Source organism: Equus przewalskii, chromosome 6, assembly GCF_037783145.1.
Source record: "Equus przewalskii isolate Varuska chromosome 6, EquPr2, whole genome shotgun sequence".
NCBI lineage: Eukaryota > Metazoa > Chordata > Mammalia > Perissodactyla > Equidae > Equus > Equus przewalskii.
Genome location: NC_091836.1, coordinates 76,862,282 through 76,886,437, shown reverse-complemented (window position 1 = coordinate 76,886,437; position 24,156 = coordinate 76,862,282). Strand labels below are relative to the sequence as shown.

Genomic DNA, 24,156 nt, shown 5'->3' with positions numbered 1-24,156 from the left:
TCCTCAAGCAAAAAGGGAAACATTGGCAACAGATGTCAGATGAGGGTGAATCTTCCTCAGCAAACAAACAAACAAACAATCTAAGCAGCTAATCTTTTTTGGGGGAAGGAAGATTGGCCCTGAGCTAACATCTGTGCCAATATTCCTCTATTTAGTATGTAGGTCCCTGCCACAGCATGGCTGGATGAGTGGTATAGGTCTGTGCCCAGATCTGAACCTGTGAATCCCAGGCTGCCGAAGTAGAGCGTGCAAACTTAATCACTACACCACTGGGCCAGCCCATAAGCAGCTAGTCTTACAAATAAAGCTGTGATTTACCTTGTTATAGCTCAGCTCCTGCTTTTTCTCCTTGAATTTTTATCTTATAGGTCCTTTGAGAGCAAGCAGAACATTCTGAAGTCAGCATTAGCCAAAATCCTATGTAGAACTGAAGTCAAGATCATCTATTCCTTCCTGGTCCCCTCTAGGGACATGCATGGCCATCAGGGACCCAGAGCATGTCTGTACAATGGAGTCACTCGACCCCACCCTTTGCCCCAGGCTCCAAATGTGGGAATAGGAGTGCTGCTATCGCACCAACCAGCAGTCCCAGCCCATGCTACACAGTCCAGCACTGGCCTTTCCATGTTCTAGCAATATCTCCAAAATGTATTTCCATGTTCTAGCAATATCTCCAAAATGTATATTTCTGGAAATGCATGGTTTGTAGCAGATATGGGCCTTGGCTAAGGCACCTATCAGGACCTAAGGAAGATGCTTCCTAAACTGACATTAAAAATGGGCTTGGAGCTAAAATATATATTGTGTTATTTTATATTGGAAAAAAGTGTTCTCTTTTTCCAAATTTCTATAAAAATAAAATAGCTTTGCATTCACAGATGCAAGGGAAGGAAGGCTACTCCTCCAGCTAAACAAAAGCTCACACAGTGGCTATTATGCTTCAGTTCCTTCATTTATATAAGTCTTCCCTCTCCAGGTAGGCAGTGGCATCCTTAAAGGCAGAGCCTCTGCAGCCTTCCCTCATCTCCTCCACTTTTTGAATTTACTAGGTTTTGCAGATTTTTATCTACAAATATTCTCCACATTTGGCAATTTATATATATATAATTATAATATATATATATTCATTCTTGTGCATCTAAACATCAAAGCCAATACTTTCTCATGGAAGCAAATTTTTACAAGAAATTAATTTTAACTGATTCAATTTATCATCTAACAGTGGTTACCAAGGATACCAAATAGCCGAAATCACTTGGCTCCAACTTGCTTGTTAATCAGAAGGCATTAACAGAAAGCTACGAAGAATTATTGTTGTCTAAGTAATATGGCAAGAAACAATGCCCTTTCCCAATGTTCCCAAGTCCTGAACTCAGTTAAAAACATTCCAGTCTATAATAACCACTAAAAACATGCAAAGTTTTTTCTAGGATTTGAAATTCAGTGATTAGTATTTAGAGAAATGACCGCTAATTGTTTCACTATAATTCACTTCCTGATGAAGCACTGAACTGAGAATGGCCACTGATTTGATCTTCTTATCAATGTGAAAGCAGATGATTCTCACTATGGCAGTTAATTGAGCATTCAGGTAATCTAGCTGAATGTCTGTTAAATCAAAAAGCCCATCATTGTACATGTATTAATACAGAGTAGCATTAAACAGACGAGCCTTGAATGTGCCCTTGAGGGGCAGAGAATTAAAATAAAAACACCCAAAACAAAAAATGCTCCCCAATGCAAAAAGGTCAACATGGTTTCTTTTAAAAAGTACACAGAAGATTAAGCACTGTCTATAATGTATCACTGTACATTTAAAGAAGAACCAAAGAATCGACACTTTCTCCCCAAAAGGCACAGGCAATCAATTTTTTACTAATTGGTATATTTCTTTACACTTTAAGAATACTAACTATATGTCACATTCATTGCAATTATTCTGTCCCATTTTGTGGTTTGTCTTCATTTTGTTTATAATGCCTTTTGTAAAGAAAAGTTGCTGTTGTGTTTGTCAAAATCTATCCAGGTTGTCTTTTATGGTTGAAGGCTTTGCTTACCTAAAAGATGACGGAAACTGGTAGCTGCCACCCAATTTCTATTTTTTCCTTTTTCCAGAAAAACGCAGAACTTAAATTGTACTTGGAATGATAATATATCAAGCCAAAAGACTACATTTTCCAACTATCCTTGTATGAATGTAGGTATGGCCAAGAGACTAAATTCTGATCAATGAGATGAGAGCACAAGTGCTGAGTGGGACTTTCAGAAAAGTTACTTAAAAAGAGCAAACTCAAGTTGGAGATGTTGTCTTTTGTCTCTCCCAGGAATGCAAATATGAGTGCTAGAACTCCAGTAGCCATCTTAGCCCACGAGGTGACTTGTGAGTTAGAAGCCATGCAGTAAAGAAGGCAAAATAGAAAGACAGAAGGAACCTGGGTCTTATGACTACCTGGAGCCTCCCAGACCTGGGCAGCCTATCTCTAGATCTATTTAAATGAGAGAATTTTAAAATTTACCTTCTGCATTTAAGCCATTGTTATTAATGTTTTTCTGTCATACATAGAGAATCCTGATTATAAATTATCTTATCATTTCCTTTAGAATTCTAATGATTTTATTTTCTGTAAAATTTAAAACATATGAAAATTTAGGGGAGTGGAGCAGGAATATAGCATTTTTCCCAAATAGTTAGCCAATTACGCCAGTACCATTTACTGAATAATCCCTTTTCTCCTCCACTGATTTGAAATGTCATGTTTACCAAATACTATACTGCTATGTTACTTTGTTGTTGTTCCATTTGTGTGGTTTTTTTTTTTTTGTCTAGTCTATTTTCTCCGGGAAGTGGGAAGTTCAGTTGTCTGCAGAAAGTTAGGAGTAGATGTAGAGCTTCAACGAATGGGGGAAGGACAAGGAAGAGGCCAAATGATGGAAGAAGTATCAAGCAGCCCTGAGGGCCCAGCTGAGATAGGATTCTCCCTGTTACAGCATTACGATTAACAGGGTGGACTCTGCATCCAGAATGCCTGTGTTCCAATTCCAGCTTTGCGACTGTGTGGAGTCATTCCAGCCGTGTGGAGTCAAACAAATCACCTAATCTGCCTATGCTTTGGATTCCTCCCCTGTACAATGGAGATAACATTAGAACCCACCTCAAGGTTGCTGTGTTAAATGAGTTATTATATAAAAAGCTTAGAACAGTGTCTGGCATTGAGTTCTATTACGTATCATAGTTATTATAATTAATAGTTATAACTGTTACTGTCATCATCATCATCATTCTTAATATTAATATAGTGGCTTTTTTGTTTCCTAAGGTGTTATCAAGAATAATGTTGAATTTTATCAGATGCTTTGTTGGCATCACCTGAGATGATTGTTTGTTTCTCCAAAAACTTATTAGTGTGAATGAGACACCATTTCAGACTCACTAGCATGGTTATAATAGAAAAGATAGATAATGACAAATGCTGGTGAGGACGTGGAGAAATGGGAACCCTCATACGCTAATTGATGGGAATGTAAAATACTGCAGCCATTTTGGAAAACAGTCTGGCAGTTGCTCAAAATGTTCACCATAGAGTCACCATATGACCCAGCAATTCCACTCTAGATACAGACCCAAGAGAATGATAACACACATCTGTGCAAAAACTTGTACCTGCATGTTCTTAGCAGCATTGCTCATAATAGTCCAAAATTGAAAATAACCCAAATGTCCGTAAACTGATGAGTGGATAAACAAAATGTGGTATATCCATATAATGGAATACTAATCAGTAATAAAAAGGAAGGAATTAATGACACATGCTATGGTATGTCCCAACCTCAAAAATAGCATGCTAAGTGAAAGGATCAGTCACAAAAGAAATCACATATTGTACGATTCCGTTTATATGAAATGTCCAGAAAAGGCAAATCTATACAGACAGAGAGTAGATTAGTGGCCTCCTGGAACTGGGATTAGCAGTGAATGGACACGACGGATGTTACTTGAGTGACGGAAATGTTCTAAAACTGATTTACACGGATGCTTGCACAACTTCAAAAATTTACTACATAATCACTGAACTGTACACTTAAAGCAGATGAATTATAGGATACGCAAAATATGCCTCAATAAAGTTATTTTTTTAATGAGGGAATGACACAAGGTAAACTAAGGAAAATATGTGAAGTTTATCTTACTTATTTTGTGTAAACATGGTCAAAAATTAAAATATATATATATATATAAACAGAAAAGTATTAATGTGGTAATACCTTTACCATTCTTATATTCTTGAAATAAACCCCACTGGGTTACACAGTATATCATTCTTTTACTACAAAGCTGCATTTATTTTACCAGTATTTAACATAAAATGTGTGCATTTATGTGCTTAACTGAGATTGGCGTAAGGATTTTCTTCCATTGTCTCTCTCAGATTCCATACCAGTAGGATACTGGCATCCTAAGTGAACTGGAATGCTTTCTATATGTTTTCTATGCTATAGAATAGTTTTAAAAGTATATGAACTGCTAAGCTTTTCCAGAAGACAATTTGATAACTTTGTATCAAAATATTTAATGTGCATAAGCCTGGATCTAGCAATTGTACTTCTGGTAAAAAAAATAACTAACAGTGATTCTTCCTGGGTAGTAGAAGTGCTAGGGACCTTTATTTAATTCTTGTGCTCATTTAAAATGTTTTTTTGTGGGCCTGGCCTGGTGGCGCAGCGGTTAAGTTTGCACATTCCACTTCTCAGTGGCCCGGGGTTTGCCGGTTTGGATCCTGGGTGTGACATGGCAACGTTTGGCAAAAGCCATGCTGTAGTAGGTGTCCCACGTATAAAGCAGAGGAAGATGGGCATGGATGTTAGCTCACGGCCAGTCTTCCTCAGCAAAAAGAGGAAGGTTGGCATCAGTTAGCTCAGGGCTAATCTTCCTCAAAAAAAAAAAAATTTTTTTGCAATGAGAATTTAAAACAAATTTACAGTGACTATTATAGTTCCAGCAAACGAGAGGATAATGCATTACCTGATATTTTGACAGACTTGACCTATACAAAATCTAGGCCTATAGCTTTTTATGAGGAATAGTCCTTTCAACTTCTTCTAAATATTTTTATACCTAATCTGAGATGTTTATACCTTCCATTCAATTTGCATTTCGACATCACTGGCATATATGGCATTTTCTTATGCTTTTTAATCGCTTCTATATCTATTGCTAAATTCCTTTTCTCACTCCTTTTGCTTTCTATTCACATTTTCTCATAATTTTTCTTGGTCAGAATAGATAATTCAAAGAAACACATCTCGGCTTTGTTTATTAATACCACTTTTTCTTTGTTTTTTTTTTAATTTTTCACTTTCTAATTCATTAATCTCTTCTTTTGGTTTTACTAATGCTTTGCTCCCATATTTTGGTTTACTTTATTTTTCCATTTCTAGGTTCTTAAATTTAATGCTTGGTTTATTTGATTTCTAATGCTCTATTTATTTACTATAACAAGTTTAAGTTAAGAATTTTCATCTAAATATAGCTTTTGCTGGACTCTACACTTTCGATATATGTGCTTTCAGTTCCATTGTATTTTCAATGTCTATAATTTAGTTTCCCTTCCTTATTTTTTTTTCACTCAAGAGATCTCTGAAAGAGTTCAATTTTCAGGTGTTTTGATGTCATTGTTTTTACTTGTTATTCATTCATTGATACTTTTATTGCATTATGGACAGTAAATGCAAGCCATGCAATTTTGATCTTTTGGAATTAATGTTCCCTTTTTATGGCCTGATCCTGTATGGCTCAATTTTTTGAAATGGTCCATGATTATCATTTTTCTGTTGGTGAGCAGAAATTTCCATAAGTACTTCATATACAAATCAAACTTTTAACTACATTATTTGTATCTTCTATTCATTTATTTTGTCTATTTGATACGTCATACTATTAGAGAAGTATGGTAGTCTCCCACTATAATTTCCATGTTTCTAACTTCTGAAGTTTTAAGAACTTGGTTCCATATACTTAAATACTGCTTCATTCATTAAAAGTAAAAGTTTATGACTGCTAAGTCTTCATTGTATATTATACTATTTATCAACCTAAGGTAAGTCTTATTTAATGACTTTTCTGTCACATTCAGCATGTTTATTATAGGAATGTTAGTTTAACTAGCACGAGGCTTTGGAAAAAGAACAGATAAAGACAATATAAAATCCACAGATATTTTGCACTTGTTATTTTAATATATTTAATGGAACTATTTCCTGAATATTTAAAGCATCAGGTAGTGCAGAGCCAACTCTGATCCTCCTGTGACATTTCCTCATGCCCTAAGCTGCATTATTGAGGCCACTGCTTAACACCCACTTCTCTCCATGAGCCTCCCTGGATCAAATCTGATGACTGGCCATAGCTCTGACCACAGGCCCTCAGACATCACCTTTTACTATAATGGCATACACTACTGAGCTCTTGTTTTGTGAGTCTGTCCAATTTAACTTCCCAAATTCCCACACACTGAGGCACTGGGAAGATAACTGTGATTGAGCCACTGAAGCATAAGACAACACAAAAATTAAAAGATCAAAAAACCAATGTAATGCAAAAGAGCTGTGATTTTAATCTTTATCAGCCGGCAGAGTGGATCTCTCAAACTGAACCTATGGGGATTAGACTCCCCCTCAAGAAGCCTAGAATAATCTAGTCATAAACGGCCTCTAAAGCAGTGTGGAGCTAGAATCAATGGATGCTGCTACCAACAGCATGTAGAAGGAAAAAAAAAACACTTCGGGGGATTTCTGGCTCTCTTTGTAGACTCTCTCTGAAATAGAGTCCATAACACGATGAATTTTAGCTCCCTCAAAATTAAAGTAACACACACAAAGCACTTTAAAAGCCCCAGAAGGATGACCTATAAATTCAGGATATTACAGTGACTTTAAATCTAAAGTAGCAGTCCAGTGGAACAGATTAAAGAAGAGTGAACAACACTGCTTTCTCATTCCCTCTGAAATAATTTGGGAAGCCTTCAGAGTGAGCTCAGTATAACATCAATTGACATTCATATTATTTGAAAAATTCAGAATTGAACATATGTTTGACTTGAGGTTTTCTGAATGAAGTGTTAAAAGTGGTTCTAATGTGGCCCCTCATTCATGTCTTTCTTTGTTTCCCAGGTTTTTCTGAGACGTGACCATACTGGCAGGAACAATTATTGATTTGAGGAATCAAGCAACCATGTTCTTCTGCAACCTCACAGCCCGGTTGGAATTTTTACAGAGTTTATTTATGGTATGGTTATCCTAAATTAAAAATAAATGATAATCATATTACATGTCTAACAATAAAGAAGACCATGATTTTAGTTAGCACCGGGATGCTACAGTTATACCCTACAGCTAAATTTTCCACAGAATTTATTATTAGCTGTACTAACAGCATCTATACTTACTAATAATTTGAGATAACTCCCACTGTAGTTAAAAAAAAAATCAATGATAGATAGTAAATGCATTTTGGTGCTTGCATTTCCTTGCATAATATTTTATAACAGTTTTATACAGATGGCTGGAGCATTTATTTTGACAATGGGGCGGTAAAAAGTAATTTCAATCCATAAAGGCCATAAATACACGTCATTTGCAATCCTGACTACACACCAGACTCATGTGTAGAAATATTTCCGGTGTCACCCCAGAAGATTCTGATTTAGTCAGCCTGGGGACAGGGCAGCTGTGCCTTCAAAAGTTCCCCAATTGATCCTGATACATAGCCAGGACTGAGAACCACTTTCCAAAACCCTTCAAGTTGGAAGGGGTCTTAGAATTCGACTGTTTCTCACCCTCCTTGATTTTCAGTAGCTTCTTCCCAGTCCGTCAGTCAACTGCCTGGGACACCTGCATCAGATCTCATTTGCTTCCTCAAACTTAATGTATTTAAAATTAATCTTATTGTCCCACAAAACATGCTCAACTTCCTGTAGTAAACCTAATAAATCACATGACCATCCTCTCAGGCACTTATGCCAGAAATCTGGGAATTAGGATTCCTCTACTTCATATTAGTGTACTGAGTATTTCACCTCAATCTTTTTTATATCTACACTCTCTTCTTCAACTCCATTGCCTTAAAACATTCCTTCAGTACTTCTGTCTAGATAAACACTAATAGTCTTCTACTTCTGCTGTTTACTCTAAACCCGCCAGCTTTGAATCTCATTGCCTGACTGCACCAGTACACCACAACTCCCATTCTTGTTGCAGCCATCTACCATTGCTCAGGCCACTTCCCCCCATTCCTGGCTTGTTGTCACTCTCTCCATTACTACTTTCGTCTTCATTTTTGGTTAATTCGATACTTCCAAAACTCTGGCCTTTCTGTTCTTTTCTTTATCTCCTGCAATAACCTGCCCTCCCCCCCCCCCGACCTTAGGGCCTCCCTTTGATGATCATACCCTAGACCCAGTCATCCAACAACTTCAGCCCTTCCATAATCTCTGCCCCCTTCTCTTCACTGCATTCCCAATAATCATCTCAGCCCAGAGAACCTACAATCCACTAATCCTACCACTTCCCCCATGTCCACTTTACTCTCCTTACTCACATGAAATTCAATCATTCTAATCACTCCATTCTATCCACCATCAACAATTTTGCCACTATTTCACTGTCATATATATGTAAACTCTGGTTAAACACAAACTCCTGTATCTTCATGCCTGTACAAATACAGCTGCATGTCATGGGAGAAAAACTCACACCTACACCGGTGGATGTCACTTTAAATTCATAATCACCAACTTCAAGTAGGCCCTTAATGTTGCTTGGCAATCATACTCCAATTGCCCAACCCATTCACTCCCACTCTCCTGGACAATCACTTATACCTCTCCTCTTTCAAACCTCCATCAACTCCTACCCCATCCTCACTCTCAGCTGAGAACCCTGCTGCTCCCTTTTTCACTGAAAATGGAAGAGCAATCAGAAGACAAACTCCTATAAGATTCCCAAACGAAATCTACCCACCTGGGCCCAGAAATGCTGCCTCGACTCCTCGACAATGAATGAACTGTTGAAAAACCCACCTACTCAAGCACATCAGTCCAGCAGTTCAATCCTCTGCATCATTTTTCCCTTCTCTCCAGCATGCAAACATGCAGTTATCTTCTCCTTTAAAAATCATCTTTTGAATCATTTTTATCCTCCCTTTTCCTTTTCAACAAAATTCAAAAAAGTAGTGTATATTCTCTTTCTTCAACTTCTCTCCTCTCATTTTCTCTTGAAGAGACTGTAATCAGATTTTTACCAACTCACTTGCCCACTGCTCTTCTAAAATCACTCAGTTCCAGGTCACTGATGAACCTCCAAGTTGTTAAATGCAATGGTCAGTTCTCGGTCTCATCTTACCTCACAACAGCTGCATTTCACACAAGGGATCACTCCCTCCTCCCAGAAAGACTCTCTCCACTTCCAGGCCACCACACTCCTGACTCTCCTCCCACTGTACTTCTGGTCCTTTTCAGTCTCCTTTGTTGGTTCCTTCTCATCTCCCTAACTTCTAACTAGCAGTTTGATTTCTTTTCCATCTTCATCGGCCCCTTGGTGAGCTAATCTAGTTCCTTGGCTTTAAATATCATCTTTATGCTGATGGCTCCAAAATGTACATCTGCAGGCTTGACTTCTTCCTTGAAGTCCTAGAGAGTATATCCAAACGCCCACTGAGAGAATATCGCTTCACCGGTCCTCTCCTCATTATCCTGTATCATGGATTTTTGTTCTCTATCAGATCATTCTCATCACCTTAGGGCTGTTACCTCTTACAACTTAAAAAGAAAACCAAAAGCCCTTTATCTCACTTCCCTCACCAGGGACTACTAACCCATTTCTCTCTGCTCTTGTCTGCAGAAAAACTTGAAAGAGTAGTCTGTACTCACTGTCCCCAATTCCTCTCCCATCAGTTTCTCTTAAGGCCACTCCAATCAGGCTCTTGTTCCCACTTCTCCATCAAACAGCTTGTCAACATCACTTCCTAGACCCCTAACTACAGTGGTCAGTACGCAGTGCTCATTCTACTTGACCAACTGGGAGCATTCAACATAGCTGTTCAGTCCCTCCTCCTTGATACACCTTCTTCTCCATCTTTTAGATCAACACTCTTGCTTGGATTTTCTGGTCCCCCTTTATTAGTCTTCCTTGGCTGGTTCTGCTCTTCTCTCCATCCTTTTAGTGTTGGAGAGCTCCAGAACTCAGTCTTAGTCCTGTTCCCTCCTTTAGTCACACTGCCTTCCTAGATGATTTCAGCCAGACTCATTTTAAACATCACCTCTAAGCCTACAACTCTCACATTTATATGTCCCATCCAGCCATCTTTCTCAAATTCCAGGCTCATATATCCAACTTCCTAATCTGTGGCCCCACTAGGCTCAATAACAAGCATTTCCAACTTAACACATCCAAAACTGAACTCCTAATCATTCCCCTCAAACTTACTTCTCCTACAGCTCTCTTCTCTTTCTCAGGCCAAAATTTTGGAGTCATTCTTGATTCTACCATGTCTTTCACATCCTACATCCATCCACCAGAAAACCCTGTCAGCTCTACCTTCAAGCTACCTGGAATCTGACCACTTCTCACTACCTCCACTGCTAGCACTCTGGTCCAAGCCACCATCATCTCTCACATAGATTACTACAACAGCCACCAAACTGCTCTCCCTGACTCTACCTTTACCCTTGGATGGTCTGGTCTCTATATGCTGGTCAGAGTGATCCTTTCTATTCCTAAGTCAGATATTATCACTTCTCTGCTTAAAAATTTCTAATGGTATCTCTTCTTACTCTGAGTGAAAGTTACAATGGCTTATACAGCCCTACAATCAGCCTGCCATCACCTCTCTGACCTCACCTACCACTCCCTCTTCCTTGCCAAGTCCACCACAGCCCCATTGGCCCTGACTAATACCTGAACATGCCAGGCATGTGCCCGCCTCAGGACCTTTACATCTGCTGTTTCTCTGCCTGGGATGTTCTTCCTCCTGCTACATACACATTTACTTCCGCATCTCTCTTCAATCTTTACACATACATTGACTTCTCAGGGATGCCATTTCAGTCCCCACAACTTATTCTCTTTCTGTGCTTTATTTTTCTCCTTAGCACTTATTACTATCTAACATACTATGTAATTAGTTAATTTATTTGTTAACATTTTTCTCTCATTAACATGTAAGTTCCATAAGTGCAAGCTTTGTATTTTCTGTTTGATTCCCTACTATATGTACAATACTGTATCTAGGTACCTAGATGTGTACAATAGCTAGAACAGAGCCTTGCACAGAGGAGATGCTCAACAAACATTGGATGACTGAGTGAATGGCATCTCCAATCAACCTTCATCCTGTCTCCAGAGTGATCTAATTAAGAGACAAATCAGCTCATCTCAATTTTCAGCTTAAAATCTTTCAGTGGGTCTGCAGTGCTATAGCTAATGCAAACTGAAATGTCTTCAGTACCCAGGCATATCCCATAAATGTGCTAAGTAAAGTTTACATGTGGGGGACCAGGGTCAGGGGTGAATATGAAAATTGGAGAGTGTATGACACACCTAAGGACACTCAATTCAATTATTTTAAAGAATTGTGCTGGCTATTTGACAGCCCCTATATATACAATAAACAACCATCTCCACAGCATGGCTTGGTAGGCACTGGGCAGGCCTGCCATGCTTACTCCCTCCTGGGCCCTGTAACATCAGAGAAAACAGAATGTGCAAATCCACAAACTGAGTGGTTGCAATGCAACTGAACACAGTGTTTTTTCATTATTAAACAAACAGGCAAGGAAGCAAGATGTCACTGTTGGCATAGGCTGAAATTATATCTGGAACCCAGATGTTTGAACCAGATGACTAAACTTGCTAAAGGCAGTTTTTACAACTATAAAGGGTAATTATACTTGAGTTGCAGGGTGAGATGATTGGGGATCTAAAATAGGTAATCTCCCATGCAGTGATTCTGATCTGTCAGCACCTTACCTTGGTCAGGAAGAACATCACCGCCACCCACTTGAGCTTTTTTCCCACGAGGAACCAGGCAGACTTGAGAAATGCACTCACAGAACTTCCTCCATCCTGAAATCTCCCGGATGACTTTGCTGAGAATGGGTCCTTTGGGCTCATCACAGTCAATTATACTTCGTTTAAGATTTCTGTATTAGAGCGCTGTAGCCCCACTCCTCTGTGGGACTTTGACAATGAAATACAAGGCCTTTCACCATCTGACCAGTGTTTATTAGAGCAGACTTATCTCTCAGCATTCCCAACACACACTCCAGTTACTATTACCGAAGATCCATTCTCTCCCGGCTTAGGGCCTTTGTAAATTCCTAGAATGCCCTTCCCACCCACACATTCCAGGCAAAATGCTCCGCCCAAGAATCAACTTCTCTAGGAATCCTCTGCAGATCCACTCAAGTCGGCTAATTACTTCTCTCCTCTTTCATGCACTGTATGCAGTACATATCTCCTTTCCTGTCTTTATTTTATTAATGTAATTATTGTCTTATCTCAATTCCACAGGGGCAGTCACCATGTCTAACGTATCTTTGAATTAGTGATGCCTAACCTAGTACCTGGACTTAAGAGGCACTCAATGAATGTTTTTTGAATGTAACTTAATTGTAATTAGAAAAGAGCGATCAGATCAGTGTGGCTAGATGAAAGGCTACATAAGTGCTGGGAGGGGAGGGAAGTTGGAAATAAGGAAAGAAAACACAAAGAAAAAGAGATCCAAGTTACAAAACAATTTTTTCCATACTTCATATAATAAATAAAGGCAGCACTTTGCATTGGAAAGAATGTTACAATGGATCCCTATATATCAATGCACTCCTAAAATTTTAAAAGCCCATCTAGCATAATGGATTGATTTTAGTCAGACAACTTGAGCTCATTGACTCTTCAGTGCCCCTTCTATGAGCTAATTTGACAGAATATGTATATTCTAACTAATGCAATTTGGTAACATAAACATTAAGATTCCCAAAAAGTAAATTGGTACATGGTCCAGAGTAAACAGAAAATTCACATAAGAGGAAATACAGGTAGTTTAAAAAATTAAAAATATTCAATCCTACCAACCAAAAAATACAAATCGAAACAACCAGGTGGCCACTTAAAACCTGTTAAATTAGCAACCTTTTGTTCATGTTATACCATCTAATACTAGTGGATTTACTGTTGACATGTAGCAGGGCTCAGTGGAAAGCAATTTGAACAAATTGTTGATAAATTATTATTAAGAAACTTTCCCAAAAGGGAGTGGGATGCTATACATATAAAATTTTATAGTAATGAATAATTAGAAGATGGAAATGTTCGAAAAGAATAGTTAAGTAAAAAAGATTTATCTACTCTTTGGAATACATATAGTCATCACAATAATGATTATTTATCATGGAAAAATTATAATAATAATAGTAACCATGGCTAATATTTATTGAGTATTTACCATGTGCCAGGTCCTATGGTAAGTATTTCACATACATTACGAGATAGGTACTAATATAGGGTTGGAGATTTAGCAAATAAAAACATAAGATGCCCAGTTCAATTGGAATTTCAGATAAATGACGGATAATTATTTAGTATAAGTATGTTTCATGGAATATTATCCATTGTTTATCTGAAATTCAAATTGAACTGGGCATCTCATATTTCACCTGGATACTAGTAATCCATTTTACTGATGAGAAAACTAAGACACAGAAATTAAATAACTTGCCCAGGGACATACAGCTAATAAGCGGTTTACAAATGCTAAGTTTACAAAAAAGTAGAATAGAAAGTTTTATCTATGAATGATTACAAATAGGTGAAACATATGCATGCCCATGGACCACAGCTGAGAGGAAACATGGACAGGTGACACTCCTACACCAAAATCCATTTATTGAGCACTTACTCTGGGTACTGGGCTATAACAGCATTCCACTCCCGTTTTACAGATGAATGAAGAGTTAAATATTTTGCTCAAGGTCATAAAGCTAGTAAGCTCAGGATTAGATTCTGACTCCAAAGCTCTTGCTGATTCCACTTTGTCATCTTGATTTCCTGGATGAGTTTTTTTCTTTTTTAATTTCAGGTGCAATTCTATCAGTGTTGATATAAAAGTTTTTGTGTGACAAAATAAATGCATAAAGACACATGAATATTTCAAGGAGATCTGCAAAACCTAGTCACTGAGGTTTGCTTTGGTTTAAAGGGAGTCCTAGAGCCAGCCCAATGAAACACTTGAAAGAAAAGTCATGGTGCACATTTATGGCTTAACTTGTGATTTCATTTAGAAAGTAGAAATACATACTTCGTACTTCTTTTAAAAGTGAGACTGCTGCTCTCCCACTTATGTCTCTCACTAAGCTCCTCCCTTCTCTAAACACTTCAGCATGCAAACTTGTTAGTTCCTTCAAGTCAGTCAGTTAAGAAGGGATTATGAATTTTTTTAAGCCAATCATATGGGAAAGCACACGTGCACATACACACACAAACGCACCGATATACTTTTACAGTGAAAGCGATGCCTATGCCCCTTACATAATAGGAAATTTCAGGGTGTTTTCTCTTGGGTGTCAGCTTAATTTTTCCTTGAGAGTTTAGTCCACATCAAAAAGTTTGTGCTTTTGATTGTTTATTCTGAAAGAGGCAGCTGGCCACAGGGCTGCCTGTGATGTCTTTACCACAATTTGCTTTTGTTTTTCTCTCTTGATAATTACCTCTTGACTAAACCACTCACTGGTCCATGTAGAGGAATCCCACAGAGATGAAAACACACTTGTTTAAATAAAATATTTATGAAGAAGCCCTAAAATGTCACGGAAGTAAATGCAAATCAGATCTTCACATATTGTGCATCCAATATGTCACTCACTCCTTAGAAGACTCTCTATTTCCTGATTGCAATTAACATTAATTTTTAAAAGTTAACCCCATTGTGCATATCTCACCAATGTCTATTCATGAAAATCCAGTGTTCTAAGGTTGATTCTCTTTGGATTAACTTTGAAAATTTGAATTAAGGGTAATCATTAATCTCAATGATTATTTTGGAAATTTTTCCTTAGAAATTATATTTAATTATGATTTTACATGTACATCTTCTAAGTGTACATGTGATCCCACTCTAATTCAATATAAGATGACAATAGTGAAGGTTCCACATTCTGGCCTTTTAATGAAATACTATTTGGACACAGTTTTCTCAATTTGTTCTTTTTTTCCCCAAATCAAGAGGACTTAAGAGATTCTCATGATATTTTTTAAGAGCTCTCAAAATAAAAATTTGCAATAATACTGTCAAAAAAAGTTAAGAATCAGTTCATTTGGGTAGTAAGTGCACAAAGGTAACAGTCAAGGCCCCTGACTTTTGATACCATCTTTCCTAATTTCGTAAGAAAGAAATATGAGCTGATCTGAGAAGACTTAGGTGGGTTCCTCCTTCACTTGATGGTTTCAACAGTTGTCTTCCATCTGGCTGCACTTTAGAATCAACGGAGGAGCTTAAAAAGTATACTGGTACCAGGTGCCACCCCCAGAAATTCAGATTTAATTGGTCTAGGGTAAAGCTCAGTCATTGGTAGCTTTTTTGTTTTATTTTTGTTTGTTTATTAGAGCTCCTAAATGTCTCTAAGGTACAGCTGAGGTTGAGAATCATTGGTCTAGAAAAAGATTTTCCTGAATAGGGTTAACATCCGCTTGAAAAGAGGAATCATTAATGACATGTCATAAGGCTGTTCCTCACACTCTGATCAGGTGAACATTTTCCAGTTGACCAGAAAACGAAGAAAAATCTCCAGAAATACAAAGCTGGAAGGTCAATGGAAAACCAGTGTCCTGAATAAAAGAATTTGCAATGAAAATACTGAGCTGAATCTTTATAACTGAACAGAATTTAACTTACACTTAGAGATTAAATCCATTATAGAAGTACAGAACAGAGAAAGTAGGCCTAAAGGTAGGTCTTCCGAAAATGCCTGGAAAATTTTCACTGACAACAACTCCAAGGTTCTTAGCATATGTGCTGCGCTTACCTCAGAAGCTACTTTGACTTAACTCTTTTTTAAATGCAACCTATGGCCCTGTGCTAGTTTAGCTCTGCACTTCAGTCTATTCATATACACCAATCTCTTTCCAGCAATGCTTCTCAAACTTTAATGTGTCCATGAATCACCTGAGAATCCTGTTAATACACAGATTCATATGTGGTGGGTCTAGGGTGGGGTCTGAGAGTCTGCGTTTCTAATGAGCTCCCAGATGCTGTTCATGCTGCCAGTCCACAAACGAACACTTGGTGCAGCAAGGTCTTAGAAGACGTTACGAGGATTAAATGAAATGACCTACATAAAGTGCTTGGCACAGACGTGGTTGGCACCCTACAGAAGAAAAAGACTTATGAGGAAAATGTAAAGCATGGTTAAAACCTAGAAATCCCACGATCCAATCCTTTTTTCTTGTCCAGATGTGGAAACAACAGTTTGAGAAGAGTTACAATCCTAACCTCTTAATAGCCAAAGTGTACAATGGAGAAGAGACTAATTGTTTTTGACTACAAAAAGTACAAACAAGATCAATGAGTGGAAGTTAAAGAGAGCTTTTCATTCTACACAAAGAAAACCCTTTTAACATCCTACAATCAATTGATGCTCTTGAGGAGAAAGCGAAGTCCCCAGTTACAAAATAGGAGCACAGACCAGTTGACGATGTTAAAGAAGACATTCATGCTTCAGATCACTGTGTAACTAAGAGACATCACACACTTAATATGTACAAAAGCTTTTTAAAAATAAAACAGCAGCCTCTTTATTGAATCTCTACTCTCCTCCCCCCTGTTCCTGCTGAGGTTTTCCCCTACACGGTAAACGGAGGTGCTTAGGTCAAAAAGCCTTGGAGTCACTTTTAACTCCTCTTCTTCACCTCTCACATCCACTCCATCAATAAATACCAGTGCTGTACCTTCAAACTGTGCCCATAATCTGATTACTTCTCACCACCTCCATTACAACTATCCTAGTCCAAGCCACTCTCTCCTCTGTCTAGATTACTACAATAGGCTCCTAACAAGTTTCTCTGTCTTCCTCCTTGATCTTCTACAGTATGTTCTCAGCATAGCAGCCAGAGCGTTGCCACCTCTCTGCTCAATTCCTTCTCACGGCTTCACATCTCATTCAGAGTAAAAACCAAAGTCCTTAGAAGGGTTTACAAAGCCCTACGTGATCTTCCTGCCCCTTCCCCCGCCCACAACCCTCGACCATATTTCCTGTCATTCTCTATCTTCTTCACTCTGCCCCAGCCACCCTTGAGCTCCCTCTTCCTTGAATCACATCGAGGACACTTCTACCTCAGGACCTTTGCAGTTGCTCTTCCTTCTGCTGTGAAGGCTATTCTCTGAGATTCCCAAGTTTATATCCCACATTGCCAATATGTAAAACAACATAAAGACGCCTAACAGAAGCATTCTAATCACTCTCTACAGAAAAAAGTGCTCACACTTTGCTTAAAGATCAGCATTTTACTGTCCATAGTTGGTACAGATGAAGTACTAGGTGAGGTATTCAAGTTCCAACAGTGACTTAGCTTTATTTTTTAAAATCACACTTTCATTAAATCCTCTTTCAGCATCAAGTTGGGGAAGACTAGGTACCATATTCCCACATCAGGGGGCTGCAACTACCTGGGCAAAGAATAACTTCTCTGATGGCCCACTAGTCTGGGACCCAGGCTTATCCCACCTCTGAAAAAACGAACAAATATCCTAGTTGCAGTGTCATTCTGCTGTCCACAGGGAATTACAACTGTTTTCTCCCTTTAAAACCAAAGTTCCTCCTTTGAGCTTGAAAAAAACCTACCTACCACTGGGTAGCCATGGATGGACAATAGCGAAAGCCCAAGCCTGGCATTCAGGTGGGTCCCTTTACAGAAAAGGAAATCGCCCACTTGCAGAGACAGCTCTCCCCAGGGACCCTCGTCCCAGGCTGCTGAGCGGGGTCATTCTGGTTTGCACTGCACAATGGCAGGGGCATTCGCAGTGCTGCGCAGTGCAGCTGCTCCAGCCACGCAGCTCTTAGGGCTCAGAAATTAAAGCCACTCTTGGCTTAGACAATCAGCTTCAGAGGGATGGAGATAAATGCATCTGATGTAAGAATTAATGTGGGCAAGGAGAGGAAGGAGCGAAGAGAGACTCTGGCCTGAGCTAAGTGCCCTGGAAGAGAGGGTGCACTTTGGATGTTGTCTTCAGCCTCAGTTCCTTCAACTTGCACTCACAGTCCCCAACTCCTGCCTCATGAGCAGGCCCCTTCCTGACACAAAGATCTGGGGGGCACAGGGCTACCTCAAAATCCCTGTACTCTAGGGTAAGAAAGCACAACAGTGCTTTCAGGAACTCAAAGAATAGCACGGCACACTCTTAGCTATGGCTATTTCTCAGCCAAGGAAACAGGTATGTCTCCTGCAAGAAGTCTTCTCCACGATTCTTCCTCAAGGGCTGCCCAGTGCAGGGGCTGAGCAAAACCTAAGAAGATGGAGTCCAGCTGGTGGATCAAAAGGAGCAGAGACATAAAATCAGCCAAAGAGATCCGGAGAGTTCAACACGCGACTCAGCCAGAGGCCTCATCCCTGTTCTCATGCAAAGCCAAAGATGATGCTTACGTGGGATGACAATGGGAACTCCAGGCACAGTCACAGGCGAGCAAGTGGGACGTTTCAACACTAACGCTCGCTTTGGGTGAAGCACGCTAGATAATTTTCTTGTTCCTGCTGCTTAAGGACAGAACTTTCCCCACTTTGAACATGAAATGAGGTGCTCTCATCCATGTCTGCGGTCTGCGCAGCATAGCACACCCAGCAATGAGCCACACAAAGGCTGGACATTCAACCTCCAGGGAAATCATTTGGGATCAACAGTATCTCTCAACTTAATTCTCCACTTTGAAGTAACACATTAGTGATCACCTAATACAGCTAATTAATGTAACCACAGACAATGGGGAACAATAATCTTTCTTTTTCAATAGAAAATAAGGCTTTGAGTGGGGAAAATCTGACATAAACTTTTAACAAATGACTTCTCTTCACCCCACAGACCTATTTTGAATATACTATCGATGAAATGCTATTTAAGTCGGTCTTCGTACATCTTCATGATTCAAACAATTCTATAACATATCCTTTGAATAAATGGATTTCTATGTAATGGATTGGCTGAAAATGAGGTAAATTAATGTGGGATAATTAGCACAGCAATAGCTTGTTTCCAATATTTATCCACAGGAATATCAGGGGAAAGGCCATTTTCTCACCCCATCTTTAAAAATCCAACCACAATATGCTTGCTTTATTTATTTATTTGATACTTGGGTTGAGAGAATATTCGAGAAAATGATTTCTCCAGGTGAGAAGAACCTCAAGTAAACATTTGGAAGGAATGTGTCTTCCAGTAATCAGGAGTGGATGACAAGACAGGGGAGACCCAGGGCCCTCGGGGAAGGCAAATGGCTCCACTAAAACTCCCTCCTCCAACCTTAACTGGTCAAATGCCAAAATAAATGAACTTTCCAAAGTTAGGAGCGTTGCAACTTTCACTAGGGGTAACTGCAGGTGCAGAAGCCGTGACCAGCGAGTCCACCGACGCTGGTGTACCCAGCGGTGGCAGCTGGTCGGGCCGGGCACCCAGGCCCAGGCCGCCTCCACGCCAAACGACCCGCAGGGAACCGGTTCAGGCCCGGCTGCCCGGGACCCGGAGCTCCCTGTCCCCGGCCCAACGCAGGATCCCGCCCCGCCCTTCTCACCCCAGACCAAGGAAGGGAAGTGTGCGCTCCGGAGCGAGGATGCAGAGCGCCCAGTGGGATTCAGACGCAGGCTGGGGCCGTCCCCAACTCCCAACTTCCTAGAGTTTCTCCGGCCTCGTCCCCCCTCCCACGGCTCACGAGGCCGCCGCGGCCTCCCCTGGCACAGAGCGCAGAGCAGGGGAAGTGGAGCCCGGAGCTCCGAGCTCGGGAGACGCCCCCAGGAGACCCGGCGGTGGGAGCGCAGGTGGCGGGCGTGGTCCCTCCAACCCTGCCCCAGCCCACTGGGACCCGGCCTTCGCGCGGCAGCCCCCGCCGGGGTCCCCGCCCAGTTCTAGCTGGCATCAGGCCACTGCGCGCTGGTTCCTGATCCCCTTCTCTAGGTTGGTGGCCACCCCTCTCCTCCCTCCAGTTCGCGTCGCTCTTCTCCTCAGGCCCGGGTGCGGCCCCAACTCCCAGCCCAGGGCCCTCCGGTCGCGCCTGGCAGCGGCGGCGGCACTCACCTGGGTCGCGGAGCCGGGGTCTGGCGCGGTCCCGCAGGTGGTAGATGAAATCCTGGCAGCTGTCGTGCTCCAGGGCCCCACGGGCACAGAGCTCGGCCAGCAGCTGCAGCGCCTGGTGACAGAGCGCGTCCCTGGCCCCGGGCATCGCCCCCCCGCATCCTCGGACCGCGCCGGGCAGGCGGGCGCGGGAGACAACCCTCCGCCTGCCAGCTCAGAGCCGCCGCCTCCGGGCCGTCCGCGCTCGCCGCCAGGGACCCGCCGAGAAACGGCCCGAGCCGCAGCCCCAGCCGGCCCGGCCTCCCACCGGTTGCATGCAGCTCTTTGCCAGCCGGTCGGTCGGGCTTTCTCTCTCTCCCCCGCGGCCCCTCCGTCCCTCCCCCGGCGAGGAGGAGAGGCGGCGCCGCACAGCCCGGCGCGCCTCTCTCCTAGCGCTCCGCCCGCCACTTGCGGCCGCCGGGGGCGGGGCCGGGTCAGGGGTGCGCGCTGCGGGGCAGGACTCCGGCGTCCCCTGCCTGGGCACCCGCGGGGCCCCGGGGGCGCTCGCCCGCTCCTAGAGGAGCGCGGGACTAGGCTCCGGACCTCGCGCGCAGAACAGCCGCGCCCAGGCTTGGAGTGTGAGCGGGTGCGCGCTCCGGGCGCTCTCGCCACCCCACCCCTGTGTCCTGATGCAAACCAAGCTCCCCCTCCCACCGCCTCTCGCCGGGTGCGTCCACAGCACGTTCTTGGGTGCGTTGAGTAAAAGGTACAATCTGGATCACACCCGCTGGATCTGGAGAACCGAGTCCCTGCTTCGAACTTGAAAAGCTCTGTCTGGGCATAAACCATGGGCCTAAGGGTGATAGACGCCCAAATCCGGAGTTTGGGGCCGAGATTCGCCAACAAAGGAAAGATTTTCCAAGCGCGGGACCTTTTCGACCATCTGGGTGATTTGGAGAAGGTGGAGGTTCTCAGATGAGAACTAAGGTCAAATAAACGGCTCCGGAGAAAGGCGCCGGATTTACCCGGAGCTTCGCAGATCCTGGCTGGTTTTCTAAGCAACTAATGAGAGAATTGCCAACGTGGCTCCAGCACCTACCAACGAAGGGTATCAGAATCTGGGATGTTTGGAAGGGAACAGAGGGCACCTCTCATACACCCACCTCTTCAGCCTTTCGGGCAATAAGCCCAGAAATAACCACGGAGTATTGAGCTCTCTTGTGTGTGTGTGTGTGCTGGGCACTGTGCCACAAGCCTTTTAGATATATAATCTCATTTAATTCCTTCGCTAACCCAACAAGGTCTGTACAACTGTTAGCTTCAGTTTACCAATGAAAAAACAGACTCAGAAAGGTGTCATCTGCCCAAGTTTGTACATGGAGAGACAGAGTAATCTTGATTTTTTTGTGTGTGTGTGTGAGCAAGATTGACCTTGAACTAACATCTGTTGCCAGTCTTCCTCTTTTTGCTTGAGGATGATTGCCCCTGAACTAACTTCTGTGCCAGTCCTCCTCTATTTTGTATGTGGGACATAAACACTGGAGTGGTGTCTATGTCTACCACCGGGATCCAACCCACAATCCCTGGGCTGCCCAAGCGGAGCCTGGGAACTTAACCACTAGGCCATCGGGCTGGCCTTTTCATTTTTTTTCATTTTTATTTTTTTTTTGCTTTTACATGAGACCAGTGTCCAGGCCCCCTCTCTAAAACAGGTAGACTAGAATATCTACAACTAGCACTCTTAGCCACAAGATTGTGCCATTGCTAGGGACATCTCATGGCCCATCGTATTGTGCAGAACAGTCATTCTGGACACCATAGAGTGTTCACCCAACAGGCAAGCTTTGAAATCCTGCTGTAAATGGTGCTAGGGCCTCGAGGACCTTATATTAGAACAACAGAGAAAATGCAGAGTTGTAAAGGTAAAGCTAACTCCAGAGAGTTGTGAAAAAGACAAGTAGACCGTGCCCTAAGGAAGTTAGATAAGAAATAACCAGCCGAGACAGAGCCTGTGGAGGAGGTATAGCAGAAGCTGGTCCTTGAAAGGAGGGAAAAGACCACGTGACAGTGGAGGGGAAACCAGAGAGTGTGATGCCAGGGCTAGTGTAGTAATGGTGGGGAGCAGCATGTGTTAAAGTGTGTAGAAATATAACAGTGATGCAACTATGTCAGAAAGGAACTGAAAGTGATAAATTCCCTTAAGAAATTACTTTGATAAGCCAGGCAAGATATGACAAGGGCCTACATCAGGCCAAAGGCATTGGCTAATGGACAGGCACATCCAAATCTGGAAAACATTTCAAGTATTAATTGACAAGATTCCAATCAATGGAATGAGAAACAATGAAAGACATGGAAGTTTCTGGGTCATATGTGGGTCGTACGTGATGAGTCCCTGATAATACTTAGCATTGCAAACCTAGAGTTTAGGAGAGGGAGGAGACTGGCAATCATCTGTAGAAAGGTAGAAACTGAGTTGCCACATTAGGTGGGTTCCTCCAGAAAAGAAGAGCTGGAAAAATGGGAGAGAGCCTTGCCGTTTAAAAAGTGGCTTACTAAGGAGGAGACTGAAAAGTAACAATCAGAGAAGGTGGAAAATCAGACAGAGGAGAGTCATGGGGGCTAAGACAGGAGGAGCATTGATGGAGGAGTGGTCAACAGCATCAAGTGTCAATAGAACTTAAAGAGACAAAAACTAAGAATTATCCTTTGGACATAGCGGGCAGTAAGACATTCATAATGTAGAGGGAATAGCTAATGTGCAACCAACCTTGTGCAAGTTACTTAAGATTTGTGTGCCTAAGGTTTCTCATCAGAAAATACCAGTATGTGTGTCATTGGGTTGTTATAAAAATTACAGCGAGTACTTGGAATAATGCTGCAATGTAGTATGGGCTCAATCAATATATGTTTTTGTTGTTGCTGTTGTGTGGCTACTACAATATGTCAGGTGCTAAACACACTTTCTTAATTTATTCCTCACAACATCCCTAAATGGTAGGTATCATTTCCTATTTCACAGATGAAGAAAGTGAAATCAGGTGGTTAAATAGTTTTCCCGGAGAGAAATTGGCAGATTCTTTCCAGAGAAAGCTGCAACCATCCCTCCCGTTCCACATGTCCTTTTGCAACGTGGCTTTACCACTCCTTCTCTCAAGAAGTCAAGTCTGTTTCTCTTCCCCTTGAATCTGGGCTGGCCCCATGACTGACTTTAATCAGCAAAATGTGTGGAAGTGATATTCTGCTGTCAGGATGGATGTTGACAAGGATGTGGAGAAAAGGGAGCCCTGGTGCACTATTGGTGGGAATGTAAATTTGTGTAGCCTCTGTGGAAAACAGTATGGAGATTCCTCAAAAAATTAAAAATAGAACAACCGTGTGATCCAGCCATCCCACTTCTGGGTATATATCTGAAGGAAATGAAATCACTATTTTGAAGAGATAGCTGAACCCCCATGTTCTTTGCAGCATTATTCACAATAGCCAAGACATGGAAACAGCGTAAGTGTCAGTCAATAGCTGAATGGATAAAGAAAATGTGGTGTATATATATAATGGAATATTATTTAACCTTAAAAAGAAAGAAATCCTGCCATTTGCAACAACGTGGATAAACCGGGTGGGCATTATGCTAAGTGAGAGAAGCCAGACAGAGAAAAACAAAATACTGTATGGTATCACTTATAGGTGGAATCTAAAAAAAAAAAAAAAGCTGATCTCATAGAAACAGAGTTGAACAATGGTTGCCAGGGGTTGGGGGTGGGTAAAATGGGTGGATGTAGGTTAAAGGGCGCAAGCTCTCAGTTATAAGGGTCTAAGGATCTAATGTACAGCATGGTGACTATGGTCAATAATAC

The 24,156-nt window shown here is 41.6% G+C and overlaps 1 protein-coding gene across 2 annotated transcripts in view; it reads right to left on the bottom strand.

Moving 5' to 3' along the window:
* Positions 1-20,775, bottom strand: part of SYT9 (synaptotagmin 9) — a 181,543-nt gene extending 160,768 nt beyond the window's left edge. Inside the window, exon 1 of one of the 2 annotated variants that reach the window (XR_011541594.1) lies at positions 20,324-20,758. Coding sequence is in view for 1 of the 2 variants with exons in the window: in XM_008514543.2 (XP_008512765.1) it covers positions 20,324-20,468 (145 nt within the window). In the remaining variant the exon portion in view is untranslated. Of the gene's footprint in view, positions 1-20,323 lie in introns of both variants that reach the window. The other variant, XM_008514543.2, reaches the window with a different exon arrangement.
* Positions 20,776-24,156: the final 3,381 nt, after the last annotated feature.